Source organism: Telmatherina bonti (genome assembly GCF_933228915.1).
Source record: "Telmatherina bonti genome assembly, chromosome: 7".
NCBI lineage: Eukaryota > Metazoa > Chordata > Actinopteri > Atheriniformes > Telmatherinidae > Telmatherina > Telmatherina bonti.
In genome coordinates, this window is record NC_136625.1 from 19055078 (window position 1) to 19074420 (window position 19343).

The window sequence follows — 19343 nt, forward strand, 5'->3', positions numbered from 1 at the left end:
AGTATCAGTTGTTACACTTGCAGTAATGTGAATAGTCATATAACAGTTTCTGGAGCTTTGTAGGAGAATTTGAGAGTATAATGATCATATCAGAAACAGACAAAGTAAACGGCACTTTGAACAAAATGATCTTCTTAGTCGTGGGATGGATTTAAGTGTAAAAATCAAAATGCATTACACCACATAAAGAACTTTGTTTTAATGGGCAGATGTCAGACAGTGGGAGGCAATGATACAGAAATATCAGTGAAACTAAAGACATAACAGCAGAAATATTAGTAAGGGACCTGGGTCATGCACTGAAGTCACCAAACACGATGATACACAGATGTGATGCACAGATTGAGCACAGGTGGAAAGGACAACAAAGACAAGAAGCAAAACTAGCAGGTATACCAGGTCAATGTATAATAATGTATAATGTACAATGTATATATCTAATATTTAAATGGCTCAGTAATAAACTCATGCAGAACAAACATGATGGAGGGACAAGCTTACTTTGAATCAGGAGTGTTTTAGCTGGGAAACAACTCAAACTTGCCGGACAGTTTTCCTCAAGTACTTGAATTGAAAAACCGTGAATCTTCAGTGAACTTAAGGAGTTTGTATATCAGTCCTCTGGAATAAGTAAGGTGTCTCTTTTTTAGTTTCACTGATTTTGTTTACAGATTAGCAAGTGAAATTGTCAAAAAAAAAAAAAGAAAAAGAAAACAAACCAAAAACATTTAAGCATTCTAAAAGACAAAACAATCAAATGGGTTTTAGAAGTTATTTTATTACATTCATAAATTTTTAACAACAATAGCAGGGCTCTACTGTTATATTATTCACAGCTTACAACCACAATGGTAAACATGAGGTAGATCAACCAGACACCAAGGCTACCAACGGGCTGCACAAACACACCAAACACATTTCGGTAAAGATTGTGAGAGCAAGTTGCATATTAAGTATTAAATTATCGAAATGAAAAAAAACAAACAAACAAAAAAACCTTCTTTGGACCAGTGGAGAATGACAATAATATTTCTGATCACCAATCTAATATTTGGACTAAATCTGGGGGAGCAAATGATTTATGCTTATTTTTTCTCAGTTGGTAACTCCAATAGTGCACGTTCACATTTCATACCCCTCCAGTGACATTCAACAGATCAAAGAATCATCTGTTTGGGTTCCTGTGCAAAGCATTCGTGGATGGTTCCTTAGCACGCAATCAAAAATCACACTTCAACATGATTATCAGTCCAAAATGCTTGTCAAATAAATAAAAATCCCTCATGGACCTGATTTTCATTTTCAACAAAAATCCAACACAAGAACAGAAGAAGGGATACAGACACATGTTTAAGGATATATCTAGGTAGATTCTTCTTGCCTTTGCAACATAAAATGCAGAAAGACACAACCAAAATATACTTGCAAAAGTTACACAAGATTAAAAACAAACAAACATCTGCATCCCTCAGTGATTAAAGGGGTGATATAATATATTAATAATGTAAACAAAACTTTAAACAGTACAGTAGTCCAAAATCCAATTATTCCATCTTGCTTCAGATAAACAACTTGTTTATTTTTTGCCTTACAGTTAAAATTTTTCATTCTCATTGGTCTGTAAAATGGATGACTTGTGACTGTATGAAACATTGTTTAAGGCATATTCTTTGGACAACCCTGTGGAGAAACACAAAAAAATACTTTCAAGTATATGAAGTGACCTGGCAAGCTGCTTTTGATTCTTTTTTTTTTCTCGATTACCCTTTCCTTAAAGAGGTAAGGAACCCAGATAGCAGCCTAAATTCATCAAAGTACAATCAGCCTCGGAGCATCACAGCCGGAGCTAAAATCCCAGGCACAGTCAGTAGCGAGATCATTGGCAGTGAGGGAGCTTGATTATTAAATTGTGTTGACTAACTGTTTGGCCTTTAAGCCGGCAAATGTGTAAATTTAAACAATCTCTTTCATAATATGGGGTCAATGTTAATCTGTCAAACTGGCACTACACATTAACAGACTGGTTACAGAAAATAAAGTGTATCTAAGTCTAACTTTGGGTTTTAAATATCAAACCCACTCCTTAGGTTTATATTCAAGCCATAATACACCATTTAAGTCATACATTCTTGGATAATCACAACTTGTAAACGTTTATAGCTGTGACTCAGTGAAACTAAAACCGCACTAATACCACTTATTTGTCAGTAAGATTATCTATACCACATAAATATCTTAGAGGCACAGGAGAAAAAGCTTCAATGTGCTAGATCAAATAGTCACAAACTGTTCAAATTCCACTGGTATAAAAGCAGAATTTGAGACTCTTGACGATGGAAATCCAATATCCAGCCTGTATGTTCATATTTTTTTAATGCAGTGAGCTAATGAGCTCTGGTGTTGCAGAGGCAGAGCGAGGGGAAAAAAGGAAGGTGCAGCTGAGTCTTTGGTGCCGACCTAAGTTAATGCAAAACAAACACTGTGAACAGGGAGGAATAACGTAACACCTTCAAGCCATGTCCCTTCGATCTCCCTTCTTTGAAACCCTGAGATAAACACACATGTCCAGGACCAGACATGCTAGATTCAAAGTTCATGGATGCACACCATCTTTGAATACTTCAACTCATCGATTGGAGGCCGTCCATTTTTGCAACATGTGACAGCGAAAGTTCAATTTCTGCTGTGCTTTCCCCGCCCTCCCAGCAGTTTCTTTCGTTAGAACAACTCATAGTGGAGACAAGTTGAGTGGAAAGCAGGAGTTGAAAGGCTCTCAGAACCAGGGATAGTGCAGTGCAGTAGTATACACGTAAAGAACAACCACATCTATAAGCCCGGCACGAAGTACAGCTGTCAGGACTGTTTGGAATGAGCTCTATCTTTTAGTTTTTTTCAGTCTATTCAGCAGCTTGTTACACTTTTAAGTGGTAATGGGTGTTAAACGTGGCGGCCAGTCAAAAAATAGAGGGGCCGATCCTCGATGCAGTTGGCTGTCTGAAACTCATCCCGCAGGCGGAACTGCCACTCATCCTCCAGCTCCAGCCGGACAATGGTCTGACGCAGGGAGCTTCGGTCCTGACAGATCACACACAGGGTAGCACCTGTGGACAAGAGTCAAGAATATGTTTGGTGTAACTGTCCAAATCAAACAAACGGCCTGGCAACTGAAGTCTAAGAAAAATTGTTAGCAAGCGCGTGTCACCTTTGAGAAAGCGGAACTTCTTGAGCAGCCCGGAGACGACAAAGGAATCACAGAGGTAAAGCAGCAGACCACTGAACACCAGACCCTGATGGTTGAGGTTGGTGGAGTGTGGACGGGAGCTGATGTAGCAGACGGAAATCTGGGAGAAAAAAGGATGACACTGTATTAAAACTACAGCATACAATAAGAGATTAACATTAGATTATAACTGGATGAAGTTGCATTTTGAAACTTTATTTGGGGGAAAATTTCGGAAACACAAACAAAAAAAAGTTTTTTTGGTAGGTGTTAATGCAGAGCTCAGCCCAACATCAACAGGAAGAAAAATCTTAAAGCTGCCCGGTATGAACAATAACAAACAGAAGGGCTTGAGATGTATATGCAATCAGAGAAAATCACATGTTGCATCATATTTTCATACATTCATCATCCTAACTGCTTAGTCCGAGTAAGGGTCGCGGGGAAGCTGGAGCCTATCCCAGTAGTCTTTGGGCGAAAGGTAGGGTATACCCTGGACAGCCTCCCGGTCCATCATAGTTCCACACAGAGACAAACAACCACTTACACGCACTCCTATGGGCAATTTAGAGTAACCAATTAACCTAACATGCATGTCTTTGGACGGTAACCTTCTTGCTGTGAGGCCACAGTGCTAACCACTATTCCACTGTGCAGCCCTGTAAGTCATTTAATGTATATTAAAATGTACTAAAGAATGAATGTGTCCCCAAACATATGCTTGCATGTTACTTGATGCTACAAGCGGGATTATAAGGTTCCATGTACATTACTTGATTCAAGTTTTAATACATGTTAATTTCTTTAAAGAGAACCTGAAAAGTCTGAATATTTTATTGTTTTCACATGTTTGTATGAAATTGTTTTAAACGACATCTTTATATGCACACTCCAATTATTACCAGTGATCCCAGAAGGAGGCCTTAAGGTAATGTTTTTGACAGCATTTGTTGTATCTTGTAGATTTCAAAGATGCTGGCAAAATTGTGAATACCATGATTATGAACAGGAACAAACAGAGGTTCTTTGGAAATTTCATCACTGCAAGAGAACAAATTAGGATAAAAACAAACACCACCAAAACAATATTAGACTCATTATCAATTAATCTAGGAATGTAAGAGTGTACTCATATAAAATAAATGTAGGACTATAGTACCAGGAGAAAATCACACAATGGGAGGAAATGAGCTGCTTGGTGGAGATCTGCACTCTCTGAGTGCTTTTGTAGTTATATAACCCTTTAAACTTAATTTGTTGGTTGCATCTTTTTTCTTAGCTTTTTTTTTTCTTTTTTTTTTCCCAGCAGTAACAGTTTTAGAGTTTGTGGACAATGGTGATAAAGTTCATTCAGGGTTGCACCTGAGCTTTGAGCCGAACCGCACGCATGTGCAGTATTTGCATTGTTAGCATTTACTGTCTGTGTGTAAGCAGGTCAGAATGTTCTTAGGAAACAGATGGTAAAGTCATGCAACATGCTTCCTTCTTGGCTAAGATTTTCTCTCTTTTTTGCAGTTGCTAAGATTTGTCAAGGTGGAGCAGGGATAAAACATTTCATATTGAATCACCCTTCTTTAGATTTAGCTAGAAGGTTGAGGACAACCTCCAGGGCAATGCTTACCTCTGGACTTAAGTTAAGGTAGCTGTCGATGGACAGAACAGGGTTGTTTCTGTTCTGAGCAGCCTTTGGAAACAGTCTGCGGCTGCAGCTCTGCAGGAAGCTTTCCAACAGGAACTGGGCCGGGGCATCTAGGAGGGTCTGCTCGCTGTCTGGAGCACAAACATACTGGGATGGGCTGATTGGAGCTGGGTTTTCAATCTCCTGGAAAGACAAACACACAATTTAATGCAAAATGTATTAAATGAAAAAAGGAAAAAACATGAATCCACTCTGAACATTTTGCAGCCTCAGTGAAAAAGACACCCACCACAAGTTTAGGTTTGACTACGAAGTCTTTGTTTCCCCCGACTGGAATGTGTTTCTTCATCAGGCAGAAGTTGTTGAAGCGGCATAGCAGCAGCCCACTGCTATTAACCCTCAGATTAAAGTCCACCTCCTCACAGCCGTACCTGCACGATACAACAACGTCAAACCACAACGCCTCACCTATCACTGACCTGCGGACACACACAGCTCTCTACAAACTCACCGATTCAGGTCATACTGAACGTTCTGTGTCAGGTCCACGTTGAGCATGACAAAGTCGTGGAGGTGGCATCGGCTGAACTGCTTTCCAGGAGACTTCTGAGCCAAGCTGCTATTCCACTTCCGAGTTCCACACATCGCATACAGGGAGATCTTTGGTGTGTTCTCCATGTGCTGCAGCACCGTTTTCAGGGACACGTTGGTGAGAGCTGAGGTGCCTTCCGACGTATCACTGAGAGATAAATTAAAGGACACGGTTGAGACCACTGTGACAGGATGGGAAATACATTTTAATCTTAAGTCTCCAGTCAGTTAAGCAGTAACATTGAAGGAAAGGTAAATTAAAATAATGTAAAACTGACACAGGAAGTGACAGAGGCAGATTCTTAGTTTCTCACCATCAACCCGTGAGACTTTCTCTGTTCTACCTGGGAGTTCCCCGTCTTCATGCATGTATTCAGCTGCTTCATGGGATCATTAACACTTTAAAGCTCATTGAGATCTCATGCGCTTTCATTTGGGTGGTTATTATCCTCCCACGCAATGAAATCAAAATATTTATTCATTCATTCATTTTCCTAACCGCTTAATACAATTCAGCATCACAGGAAAGCTGGAGCCTATCCCAGCAGTCTTTGGGCAAAAGGCAGGGTACACCCTGGACAGCTCACCAGTCCATCGCAGGACCACACAGAGACAAACAACCACTCATGCTCACACTCATTTGAAATCAAAATAGTTTCTATTTATATTTTCACATTTAGATAAAAACAGAGTTACATCGTGTCCTCGCTCACTACCTTCCATCTGCTGACTGGTAGGCGTTCCACAGCACACAGGAGTCATCCATCATGACAATGAAGGGCCATACATCTTGTCTCTTGACACCCTGCTCCTCCAGACGGTTTCTCTCCAGCTCCAGGTTATGGTATGACAGCTCTTTGATCATGAAGCGTGCAGCACCTTAAACAAAATGGAGCCGATTTGTCAATATGTCGTTCATACTCCCATAAAACTTTGACAGCTGCAATGTCCTTCAACGACAACAAATTGTAGAATGAGGTAATAAGCAGTGCAAATTGCTGTAAAAAGCTAAATTTGCAAATGCATGTGCATGAATTGCACGATTTAGAAAAAGCTGGAGGGCTTTCTTACTATAAATATAGTTTTTGTATGCAGTGTAATGGTTTATCCAGAAGAGAAATATTGGCAGGAAGCCACAGTGATATCACAGGTCAAGGTAACACTGCTACCATTTGTCTCCTCAGTTTACGTAGTTATACCCATCATACAGGCCATCATCTGATTGGCTGTCTTGCAAATGACCCTGTTTGCATGTGGATGTTCATACATCACAGCTTTTTTTCCATTGGCTAAAAGAAAAATGTTACCTTTCACCCACTACAAACAAGAAATAAAACATGACTATAATGTCTAATGACCCAGACTACATATTTACCGCGATCATCAATACACTAAAGGAGCTGCAAAGAGAAGAAAAATGAGGACTGCAAGGCAACAAACAAGGACAAAACAATCAAATCCTGAAAATATCCAATATATCTGCTTTGCAAGAGGTCTTTCAAGGAGGAAATCAAATCAATGTATTTGTTTTTCCACAAGTATGCACAGTTTGCAACGTAGTTTAAGTCACAATAAAATAAATGACAGTGATGTCTATCAGGGGCCATTAGGGACATTAGTCAGAATTACTCTCTCAAACACACATGTGAAATTTAAGTAATTTGTGCATCATAGAGAGACATATTTCACTTGAAAAGGAGTTCATGTAGTAAAAAAAAAAACCCACTAAAACATGGTTATAAAACAAACTGCATAAGAATTAGCGCAGTGACAGTCACCTGTAGGGTAGATGCCGTGTACTCATGTTTACTACCCTTAAGAACTTACCAATAGCCTGTTCCAGTCTGATGATAAAAAAAAAAGAAGAATTATCCGAATTATTGCAGGTCCCCCGTATTATTTCTAACTCCAGTCACCCCTATTTTTTTTTTTTTTTTTTTTTTTTTTTTTGGCATAACGGGTATTAGGCCCTGTGATGGACTGGTGACCTGTCCTGGGTGTACTCTGCCTCTCACCCAATGATAGGCTCCAGCTCCCTGTGACCCTGAATTAGACTAAGGGGTTACAGAAAATGAATGACTAACAGGTACCAGTACTGGTAACTGTGGCAGACCTTGGCAAACACTCTGGTAGGCTCTTGCAGTTGCCAAAAGTGCCATGACATGCTGCCACTTTCACAATTTGAGCTTGCTGTCTTGCTTTTTTTCTACTACGTGACTTCCTTTTCAAGTGTAAAATACCTTTAACACACTAATAGAATGCCTCTCACAAATTCTAGTAAAATTTGATTTAAGACATTTCACTATAGCATGTAAATAATTTCATGTGAGGATTTTAGTAAGTTCTATGAAAGGATTTCAGTTTAGTGTATAAGAGGATTTTTCAGTAGAGTGTATGAGAGGTTTCCCTTTGATGTGTGAATTACTTCAATTTCACGCGTCTAATCAGAAGGTAACTCTGGACAGTGTCCAGATCGCCCCTGGCATATGGAAACGCCCAGTTGTTCCTCTGAATTCCAAGTGAGCTCCAAAGATGTTGAATTAGTCGACATCCACAGTTATGTGCCAACATGGCAAGCGCTCCGACAGGTGCTGTGCCAAAACAATGCACCCATGTAGAGACAGGTGTTGTTGTGCTGAAAAATGCCTGCTATGAAAAGTAGCCCTCTCAAGTATCGCAGTGACAGCCACCTGTAGGGTAGATACCGTGTACCGTGTTCACGGCAAGTGTCTTATTTATTTATTTTTGGCAAAACAGGCACTGGTACTGTGTAAATGATTCCCGTATAATATATGAGAATTTCCGTACATCATGTGAGAGGATTTCTGTATGTTGTATGAGAAGATTTCAGTTTCACTTCAAAAACTGAAATCTGAGTAAGATTAAAAATCTTAAATTAGGTACACATATGCTTATTTTTTTAAAGGTAAGATAATTCTTAGTTTTTATGCCAGAGAATTCCTCTTGTTTTAAGAGTATTTTTACTTGTTTTGGGAAGCCTCGACAAACCAAATTTTCTTGTTCTGTTGGCAGATAATTTATTACTTATTTAAAGCAACATTTACCAAATTTATGTATATTTTTTTCTTGGTTTTTTAAGGCTGAGTTTATGCAGTGTTAGTGTATGAGAGGTTTTACTATGATGTGTGAATAAGTTAAATTTCACATGCAGCCCCGTATTGATCAATAAATTACTCACCAACTCCAGCATTGTTAAACATTGCTGGTAGGACTAGTAAGATGTGGTTGGGCCAGTATTTCCTGTAGTGGGGCATCTCAGACTGTTTTACCACCAGGATGTGCAGATGGGTGGTGCCCTCCATGGTGTGGTAAAGGTTTAGCAGGCCGTGCTCTTGTCTTCCTGTTGTTGGAGTGAAGATTGGGCTCTTCAAAACATCGGGGTTCTGCGACAGAAAACAAGACATGTGGCGAAGATAAAAAAATTTCAAAGGATAAATTTCGGGATGGATGTTCTATTTTTTTTGTGAACTCAGGAGAGCAGATGTGCAAGCAAATAAGCTGACCCGAAACCTCACACCCACACACGAGGAGTAAGCTAACCTTGGTGGAGACCAGTGGCAGACGCAAGCTCTCCAGGTGGCTTCCCTGCTGACTGAAAACAAAGTGCTGCTCCTTGGCTTTAGGAATGAAAAACTGGAGCTGGACCTCCTCCCCCAGCATGGAGGAGCAGAAGGTGAAAGCATGGAAAGTGCACTCCGACAGCTAGAACACGAATACATTCGTTATAACCAGAGGCATCACCATTGAAGCAGCAGCTGAGACACTTTGATATCTGATGTAATGATGTTCGCAGCAACTCACCTGCGTGGCTGGACCTGCCTCACAGTACTGGTGACACTGTTCGCAGTGATGGAAAGCATTGTGAGCAGCAAACCTACTGAGCCGTATCGACTTGGTCACTCGTTTTAATTGAGTTTGGATCTCTCCTTCTTGTTTAAACTCTGCACAGACATTGAAACAAATCCAAGTTAGTAAATAAGCAACACTTGATCTGTGTGTGCAGCTGCAGATTAAAGCTTTTAGCTCTGAGAGGGACTGTATTGTATGTTTAGTATTTCTGACCTCTTAAGCACTTTGGCATCTTGTCAGAGTAAACAGGGCTGGCCTTTCGGAACTTGGGATCTCTGGGGTTGGGGTCAAAGGGCAGCTTTCGCACATCCTCAATGTCAGGCCACTGGGTATTTACTGGAGTTGTGACCTCTGATGTCTCTGCAGATTAGAAAAGGATGAGAACTTGTGTCAGTGTCATGGTCTTTTCCTCAGATCGACAACATAGTTTCCATAAAAACCATTAACATTCTGGAAAATGTCATTCAAAATTATTAATATTCATTTATTTAATTTATGATCATGTTTAATTCAATGCCAGCGGCATATTTAGAAAAGGTTAAATTGTGACCTGATTACCACAATGTTACATCACCTCTGATTTAAACAACATGCTGCTTTTAACAAGACTAAGTGTCGGGGTTTTAAAAAGTAAAATGATCTTTGGTTCAGCTGCTCAACAGCCCAGTTCTTTCTAAATCACAATAGGGTTTAATAACTTTGGAGTGGCTGACAGATCTGGACTGCAAACAGAATAGTTTAGTACCTGAATCTTTTTTAAACAAAGATGCTGAAACTCCTGCAAAATGTGGTTTGGCATTGCCTAACTCTATAAAGCCAAACATATCATATTTGATATTTACAGTTTCTGAGACATTTTGTATCATTTTATGGTAGAAACTTTACTCAAAACCCTGATGTACACCTTATAATACAGTTCTCCTGCCCCCTGGTGGACACCAGGCAGCAGAAGATTATGGTACAATAATTCTGACCTATCACATGGTAATAAAAAATGAAAATCTAAAACTGTTCATTTTTCCAGATTCTGTTAGGGGACAAATAAAGACCTCAGATTTGTGTTTTTAAAAAACTGGACTTTTTGGCCCAGTGGTTCTAAGATTGGGCTTTAAAGAAATAAAGCATATGTGACAGTTTGTCTGACAGTAATAGCTGACATTTTAGCTGTTTAAACTCAGAAAATTCATGATTAATAAAATACACTCAAAGAAAAAATCTCTGGAGCTGCCAATTAATCTTAGTTATTGTATAACTGAGTCATGCTTTTCCTCTCACAACACAACCTTTTGTGGCATTTTAGAGTTTTTTTTTCCAAGTTGTTGCCAGTTGTCAGGATAAAACTATTTTAAATACACACAAACGCAAAACCAAATTATATGTTTTTGGCAAGATACAATGTCACAGAAGTTTCCACCAAGATCATTTTTAATGATGGAAAAGTAGGACTGCCTGTAGTCTTCTTAAGCACAGCACCCAATAAATCCTAACACAGTCATCTTGGAACATGCTTTTTTTCTTTTTTTTTTTTAATGAAAATGATGGCTGACTATCATCTTTCCGGGTTTAAATGATGTGTTGGAGAGTTCTTAATCAACATTTCTAGTTTCAGAAATCCCTTGCTGTTTTGTTTGCTTGATGCAGACAAACCAAGGTTTAACAAGTTATTACTCTGCTGAAAATACTTATCATTGCAGTCATGGTTTGGTTTGAATCACAGGGGTGCGAAGAGAAGCTCGGCTGTCCTAAAAAGCAGATGAACTCTCATGAAAACACTCACCTGAGACATTAAAGGTGAGCTCTAAAAATAGGTCACTTTCTGGTTAAATTGATCTAGTTTTCCATAAGAATCCTGATGTTTCTTAAATAAAAAGAATAGCAGTAATTTATCAGCTTTGTCTGTTTAACCTTTTATTATCTTTTATTCTATTTATTACATTTTCTGAATGGTGTAGAAGATCTGTTCTGTTTCTTTCAGCACTGTGGACAGAAGCATTGGTTGTTTATTGTGTGCTGTGAACCACTCATGCAGCAACCACTTCAATTGCTGCTTTTTGTGTGTTTTAACAAAAATTTCCATCCCCGTGTGCGATGTTTCCGACTGTTTCGGCTGCATAAAATAGTATATTAATATTAAAAATGAAAATTAAAAAAATTAAAAAATATTTAAAATAATAAATAAAATAACTGCTGCTGTGCATTCAATAATATAACCATATATATGTAACTGGGAAAGTCCCACTATCACACTCAAAAAAATAAGTCTTCGTCAAATGCCATTGTGTAATCTGAATCCTGACGACACCACTGTTTCAGTAGGAGGCTTTTTTGCTTTGTTAAATACAGTTTTGCTTTTTTTTTCCAGGTAGCAAATATTATCTTTGTATAATTTTCAGTTAAATATAAAGATATTTGCAATATTACTAGTTTTATCTGTAACAGTTAACAGTCCTTACCTTCGTCCTCATCCTCTTCCTCATCATACACATCTACCTCCAACAGTCTGATGAGCATACGAAACAGGATACGCAGAAACTGCAGGTAAGCACCAGTTTTTCCCACCTGGCAAAAAAAAAACCCAAACACAATAGAAATACAATGTCACTCCCACTCGCTGGCCCATAAACATGCACACTGACGCGCATCTGAATCTTTTTTTTTGCAGCGTCAAATAAACAAAAAATGTTTAATAATGCTGCAAAATCAACTACCTTAATAAATAAACTGTAGATGAAAAGAGTAGGTGAAAATATAAAACATGGCCTCCATATCTGACACTTGAATTTTCTTACATATAACATATTTATCTCAGCTTATCATTCACATCCCTGTTATGTATGATATGCACTGGTTGAGAAACTTGTGGCTGCTTACCTGCGGTGGTCCACTGAGCAGCAGGCGCCGTGGATGTGGCCCAGATGGTGCTTCATAATCAGCATGATGCTGCCTGGCCACGGTCCACTGGCGGTAGTACATGCTCTGCTCTGGCCCCTGCAGGCTGTAAGAGATGAGGGGCCTTAACGGACTGCTCCAGGCCACGTCTGCATGAGGCAGCAGAGAGAAGGAGCTGAGCTGACTCCCGGACTCCCCTGCCAGCAGGTTGTACGCCGCTCGTGACAGGATGACAATCCGAGGTGACACTCTAGAGGACTTAGACGCTCGGCTGCATTGTGTGGACTGGCTGGGCCTCTGTGAGGAGGAGGAGGAGGATGTGGAAGGGGAGGAGGATGATGAGTTGGAGTAAAGGGACGGAGGGACATTGGAGGCTTTAGAGGGGTTGGAGGGAAGCTGGCTTCCCAGAGAGTCGCACTCCTGCTTGAACCCTTGCGTTAACGTGCTGATGTCGGCGGTGACGACACCTTCGGGTTGGCAGGTGGAGGTGGAGGGCTTCTGGGAAGAGTCGGCAACGTCCGATGAACTGACACCATTCTCAGCTAGAGAGCCTGTGGTTATGACATGAGAATAAAACATGAAATATTAATATAACTCATATCAAGCAAGAATTTATTGAAAGTACAAAGTGTTACACCATAAATCAACACAGCTGCAAATAAATTGAGACCAGATTTGCTCCAAATACACCCAATCCCATGTGCAGTATTTCTGCATTCAGGCCAACCTGCTTTGAAGCCATTTGACGGTTAACCTCTTAACCCTTCTGGTGTTTACATCTGTAATCTCACATCCCCCCACGTTTCAAAGAGACTCACCCGACGTCCTGGTTGCAGCGCTGCCATTGCTCTGAGGTCTTTCCAGGTCATCTCCATCATTCAGACTGGTGGTAGCTTTCTCAGCGTGTGATTCCCGAGGAGGCCTAGCTGCCTTGGGTTCCTGGATCACACCCATGGACACGTAGGTGCAGGCCAGACCCACCTCCTGCTCCAAGGCAGTACGAGTCAGGTAGCTAGAGTCTATCAGACGCAGGTCACTGTATTTCAGAGATCTGGAAGAGTGGGAGTGAATTATTATTCTTTGCAACATCTGCTTTGAAAATGATTTTCAGCTAAAATAAAGATGTAACATCACACATTAATGAATAAAAGAGAAAGCAGTTTAAATTTGTGGTGACATATTGTAAAACCATTCATGCATAAGTTTGGGATTACCTGGGGAAGGTCTCTCCAAGAGGGTCTTTCCCTGTAAGGATGACGATGCAGGGCAGCCCTTCCAGATCCTCATATGTGTGCGGTACCCACTCCTCATTCTCACAGCCTCGCCATGCCTGCAGTAGACCACAAAGCACAGGTTTCTCGTGATTTTCACCCTTAAGTTATAATTTATGATTTAACAACAATGCATGTCAGACTGATACAGGAAACCGAGAGGAAAATGGGGGATTTTACATGTTAAAAAGCTATAAATCCCTAAACACTGCTTCCAGTTTAGAGTCTAATGCCCTCACATTTAATCAGAGTCTCAACTTTTAGTTTGTATTATATAACTGGAACTGGTCTAGTTTGTTTCAACAGCTCAGACAACAAAAAAGATGCTAGTTTCTGGCTTCATTAACACTCACAACAGCAATCACGTTAAGCCGTGCTCTGATGGCACATCAGCAAAGTTGAGCCCCGCACATCTGGCTGCCCACTGTTGTATTGCTCACAACACTTGAGCCAAACTTCTGCACTGAATGAACATATTCATATTTTGTCTCTTGGATCTACTTTGTCATATTTTGTCTCCTTGATACGTTATTTTTCTTTTTGTAAATGATTAGTTGTTTCTTGCTAACTTATGCTGTCTAGATGTTGCATGATTTTCTTCATTTTCACTAACTTATACCATGGTCACAATTAAGGAGCAGCATTTGAAACTCATATGAATTACAGATATGGATAATTGAGAGCTGAGCCAAACATTTCACAAACAAAGAGCAAACTATGTTTCGCCATGTTTCACAACCGAGAGGATAATTAGTCCGTTTTGACTCCTCAGTGTTAGTGTCATACCTGTAACTTACATATGCGCCTCTGCAACTGTGTTTTAATATCAGCAACCTTAAAATAATGTATTCATGAACTCTGCTTAGCTTTAACACATAACTTACCCATTTCAGCATTACAGTAGAAATCTGATACATGATGACATCATAATTTAACTATCATCTAGGGCTAAATTCAGCTGGGAATTTACTTGTATTTGCAAACATCATCCCGGACCAATCATCCCATAAGTGATGCAAATACTGTCAGGCTAAACACTCAGAACAGGAGAAAATGTAACTTTTTAAAAAATATTTCTAGATATTCTTGATGTTCAGATCAGTTGACGTAACTAAAATCAACTAAAATCAACTAAAATCGACTAAAATCTCAGACTCTTTGAATGTCGCTGAACTGTTGTTATAAAGCATTGACGTTTAACTAGTTATCTGTTATTTTTCAGAGGGTGACATAAAGTCTCATCCAGCAGTTTAAATTATTCTCACCCTGAGGCGGCTGGCGAAGTTTCTGGGCAGGTTGAGTTCAGACGCCGGACTTCCCAGCAGCACTGCAAAGCACAGCTGGAGTCCCAGTTTGTCTCTCACATCCTCTAATCTCTCTCTGGCCAACATTGCCAGCTGCAGTGAGGGAACGCGGACCAGCAGCATGTGGCCACGGCCCTGGGAGCCATCCTGGCTGGGAGCATTGATCAGGTCCTCCACCATGGCCAGGGTCTCTGGGGTTATGTGGTCTCTCAGGGATGGCGAAGAGGTCAAAGCCATCATGGCCTCAGTGTACTGCTGAATCAGGAGATAGCTGCGGATCACCATGCTGTGCAGGTGCGGATGCCTGGACAGTTGGAAAGTTTGTTAGTTTGACTGATCATCATGAAATTGTTTTCATAATATCATTCTTTCTTAGAAACTGAAGGGATTTTTCTTCTCTGACTCATTCCCAACCTCTCCAGCAGAGTGTGAACCATCTTCTCAAATGCATCATCAGAGCGGAGAATGGGACTGGCCACACCCCACTGCAGGGAGTTGCTGTAGTCTCTCAGGCCAAAGTAGACCAGGTCATCAGAGGACGGCTCCCTTTGCTGGAAGGCAACATGAATCTCTGTCAACAGCCTCAAAGTGCATCTCTGAAGTCCACACATCAGTATCTTTTTCTCTTTTTCATTTAAGCATCATCACTGCCAGCTAATCCAGTATATCCAAAACAGCATCGCCTGCTGAAAATCTCTTAAAAATGCACATTTTTTAACTTAAAAATTAAAATCATTAATGATTTCAATGTACATGTTTTAAGTGTCTTTAGCTAGAGGCTTGAGAAGCAACACTGTAAAAATAAAGAATCACTTTGAAAAAGGAAAATCACCTCATGTCATTTCCTATAAGCACCATTGTGAAAAATGTTGTCAAGTTAAGTAAATATGTTACAAATCATTCTTAACCAGTTAAGAAAATACAATGAAACTACGACTAGAAAATGATTAAGTGTCGGCCACAAGAAACTGTTGGGAAGTTATCTCATTAACTCTCACAGAGGATCTCCAACAGGAAGAACTAAAGCTTCTTTCTTTAATATTTGGAGAATTCCAGCAGCTCTAATCATAGCTGAACTGAGACACTTAATTTGACCCAACAGTAAACTTTCTTAAGGAAAAAACAAACATTTTAACTGGACCCAGACTCTATTTGAATACGTCAACACTAGCTTTTTTCTCGCAAGTGAGGATGTAGTCCAGCAGATGGAGTTGCTGCGCCACAGCTTTTAGAGGATGGAGGAAAGAGAATCTTTACACCTCCAACCAAAATATAAAGATATATCTCGACAAGATTAGATAGAATTTACTTTGGGATGATGATTTTTAGGCCATAACACCAGAAAACTGCTTTAGTTTTCATATTTACACCCTCACATTAAGAAATTGCGTAATCTTATATCATCTTATGTCTGCTTGTGTTTTGTGAGAATACTCACCAGACTTTCGCTGCATGGCCAGTGAATTTCATTGTGGGTGCTGATGCGGGACTGTCGTGTCTGCAGGGTGTAAGGGAAGCAGCTGACCTGCAGGACTAAGAGGTTCATGGCGTCTAGGACTTCCTGGCAGTTCACTACCCGGTCAGCCAGACCCTGCAGCTCTCCGTGGCACACCGAGCCTGACAGTGCGCTGGAAGTGAAGTGGAGCAATGTGTTTGAAAGTAGTTATGAATGTTTTTAGAAACTGTACTTTCCCCACCAAGCTGTTTGTAACATTTACCATAGCTGGCAAACAAAACGGCTCTATTACGGACACGGTTCACACTTCTTTGTTTTCTTTTGCTTTTGTGTTTTCTGGTCTAACTGCCCAAGTGTGTGGGAGGTCATTCCCAAGAGAAATGTTCTGGAAAACAGGAAGTCAGCTAAAATATGTTTCTGGCAGTGAAACCTTTTCTTGGACTTTTGCAGGAGAAGCAGATGGAACCATCTTTCATCACACACATATCGCTGCAAATACCTAAAAATGCACCTGCAAATAATTAAATTCCACTCAGAAATAAATATATCTAAAAGTATAAAAGAACAAAATAGAAAATGACATCTTGCCTGGCTTACAGTTAAATAAAATCTATGATGGCTTATTTGTTTTCTCTTGCTCGGGGTTGTTTTCCTCTTTGACAAAGGGCGAAGGTTCATTTGAAGTCATAACAACTCACTTCCCTACACGACCTTAAAACAGCAACACAGCGAAAACAATGTCACTTCTAATGGTGTTTATCAGTACTTCTCTGTGGTTTTAAGCCATCTTCACCTTGTGAGGTCGACATGTGAGTTGTCATGAATGAGGACAAACAGGGTGTAGGGGTTCTGTTTGACTTTCTTCATGAAGGCCTCCATCTTGGTGTGAACATCTGTGTCCAGACGCACCACGTATTTGTCTGATTTCTGGCTCGCCATGGAGGCGTCTTCATATCCCAGATCCACGAGCACTCCTGAGGCAAAAAAATAAAATATTAGACTCAACTATTTAAAACAATATAGTAGGAATACAAACGGTACATGAATTAAACTCTGTAAATAAAAGATTATGGTGTTAGTAAGTGTTTCATGGTGACATTGACTCTGAATAAGTACCTGATTGTCGGATGCGCTGTGCAGTCTGGTGTACCAGAATGTGAGATGGTGGGACCAAAATAAGAAAATCCACCTTACAAAACCGGCCCAAGTCAAGGTTCTGGGTCCCTGAGTCAGCGATGGAGCAAACTTGAGAGAGGAGGTTGCGAGCGACATTGAGCTGGGCAGGATAGATCTGGAAGATCTTACTGAAAAATTCTGCAAGAAAATATAAAGCATGATCATGGAAGTAAATAGTTTCAAAAAGGTTCTTCAGGTAAGAAAAAAAAAAAATTCTATTTTTCCATCTAACCTAACAAGGGGCCAGTCTGTATTCGGGACTGGTCAGTTATTTTATATATATATATATATATATATATATATATATATATATATATATATATATATATATATGCCACAATAGTATGTATAAATCATTTAAAAGTGACATTCATATTTGTAACTAAGATGATTAAATAATATAACTTACAACAAAATAAATGTAATCTAATAAAATAAAGACAATTTATTAGTGATATTTTTCTCCATAAAAATAGAATTGTATAAATTTCACCCTTAATGTCATCCAGTGAATTACTTACATTTTGACTACTTTTATGTTATTTAATCTTTTTTTTTTTTAATCTATGATCTAATCAACTGTGTTCCATTTTTTCAGTGTTAACTCCCACATGGCTCAAATTTTGTGTAGTTTTATAATTACATCTAAATTAAACTTTCACAGACCAACAACACAAAAGAAAAAGATAAAAAAGATACATTAAAAAAAAACCCTCAAACCAGCTCTGTTTAACCACATGAGGTGATGTACACCTTCACCTGGATTTAAAAAAAATAAATAAATAAAGGTTTGCCAACCGACAAGTTATCCAAACATTTCAGTTTAGATAGTGAGTACACATGAGAGCAGTCTAACCTGTGTCTGCTGGTGGTGACATGCTGGCAGCCTCTTGGGAGTGGATGTGGTCAGTGACATCGACCTGAAAGGGCTGGATGACCTGTCCTTTCCGTCTGCGTTGGTATCGCACCAGCTGCTTGTCAAGATTATCCCCTAGAAACCACCAGTCACCATAGTCACAAAAGGACAGAGAGCCGGGGATTCAAGTGCAACAGCTATGCACAAATCTGATACACAGCACAAGTTATGCTTTTTTTTTCATCCATGTATGAACAACAAAAGTAATTCATCTTACATAAAAGCATTCAGCTGTATTTTTAAAAGTAAAAATGCCCTCATCAAAGTATCTTTCATAATTTTGCAGCAGCACATTCACAATACATTTGAGTCATAAAGCTGCAGGTTTTTTTTTCTTTTCAGAGAAAACTTATCTGCATTTTTTCTTAATCAAACTGACCAATCAGCAATGAATGGTTCCTTGTACACAGCACTTACCAAGAGAAGTTGTTTTGAAGTGAGATGCTAAGATGCTGACTTTACCCGTGATGAGCTCATAGCTGATTTCCTTCAGAAACTCATTGGTTGTCAGCATACCTTCAGCTAAGGCTCGAGCTTGGTACTTTCCTGTAAGGAGCGAAGTTTATTTGTATAAGCTGCACAAATCTTGTGCAGTTTATTAAGTCAAAATGCATCAATATTTAAATGCATTCAGGTAAACTGCAACACTCACCTAAAACAAGCACGCAGAACTCATTGCCGCTCATTTTTGAGGCACATATAATGACAACATAGGTGGGCAGACAATGTTGGTGGTGAGGCCTTTCACTGAGAGAACGCAGAGACTCAGAAATACCCTCTCCTAAAGATGTGTGGGTAACTACCACTTGGACGCTGCCCCCAGAGACGCTAGCTTCCAGCCGAGCGAGCCACGGCAGCTGTGACGGGGATATGGCAGGATTCCCAGGACAACACAGCATGGCCTTCAGAACTATCTGCTCCAGCTCCTCCCTCAGAGGAATCTGCTCTGAACCTGCGGGAACAATATTCATCATAGACGTTTTGGCACAGGCTTCAGCTTCCTCTCAGTTC

General features: G+C 39.8%; 1 protein-coding gene across 2 annotated transcripts in view; it reads right to left on the bottom strand.

The window, feature by feature from the left end:
* Positions 1–765: 765 nt before the first annotated feature.
* Positions 766–19343, bottom strand: part of greb1l (GREB1 like retinoic acid receptor coactivator) — a 30768-nt gene continuing 12190 nt past the window's right edge. For both annotated transcript variants that reach the window (XM_079243459.1, XM_079243458.1), the window contains exons 13-34: positions 18985–19284; positions 18750–18878; positions 18273–18407; positions 17357–17554; positions 17034–17214; positions 16223–16412; positions 15199–15335; positions 14746–15088; positions 13424–13539; positions 13028–13260; positions 12192–12760; positions 11774–11879; positions 9534–9680; positions 9273–9412; positions 9012–9173; positions 8650–8854; positions 6167–6329; positions 5371–5598; positions 5149–5290; positions 4842–5042; positions 3203–3341; positions 766–3101 (exon numbers count right to left, since the gene is read on the bottom strand). In XM_079243459.1, coding sequence (XP_079099585.1) covers positions 2938–3101; positions 3203–3341; positions 4842–5042; positions 5149–5290; positions 5371–5598; positions 6167–6329; positions 8650–8854; positions 9012–9173; positions 9273–9412; positions 9534–9680; positions 11774–11879; positions 12192–12760; positions 13028–13260; positions 13424–13539; positions 14746–15088; positions 15199–15335; positions 16223–16412; positions 17034–17214; positions 17357–17554; positions 18273–18407; positions 18750–18878; positions 18985–19284 — 4328 coding nt within the window. In that variant the 3' untranslated portion in view covers positions 766–2937. The remainder of the gene's footprint in view (positions 3102–3202; positions 3342–4841; positions 5043–5148; positions 5291–5370; positions 5599–6166; positions 6330–8649; positions 8855–9011; positions 9174–9272; positions 9413–9533; positions 9681–11773; positions 11880–12191; positions 12761–13027; positions 13261–13423; positions 13540–14745; positions 15089–15198; positions 15336–16222; positions 16413–17033; positions 17215–17356; positions 17555–18272; positions 18408–18749; positions 18879–18984; positions 19285–19343) is intronic.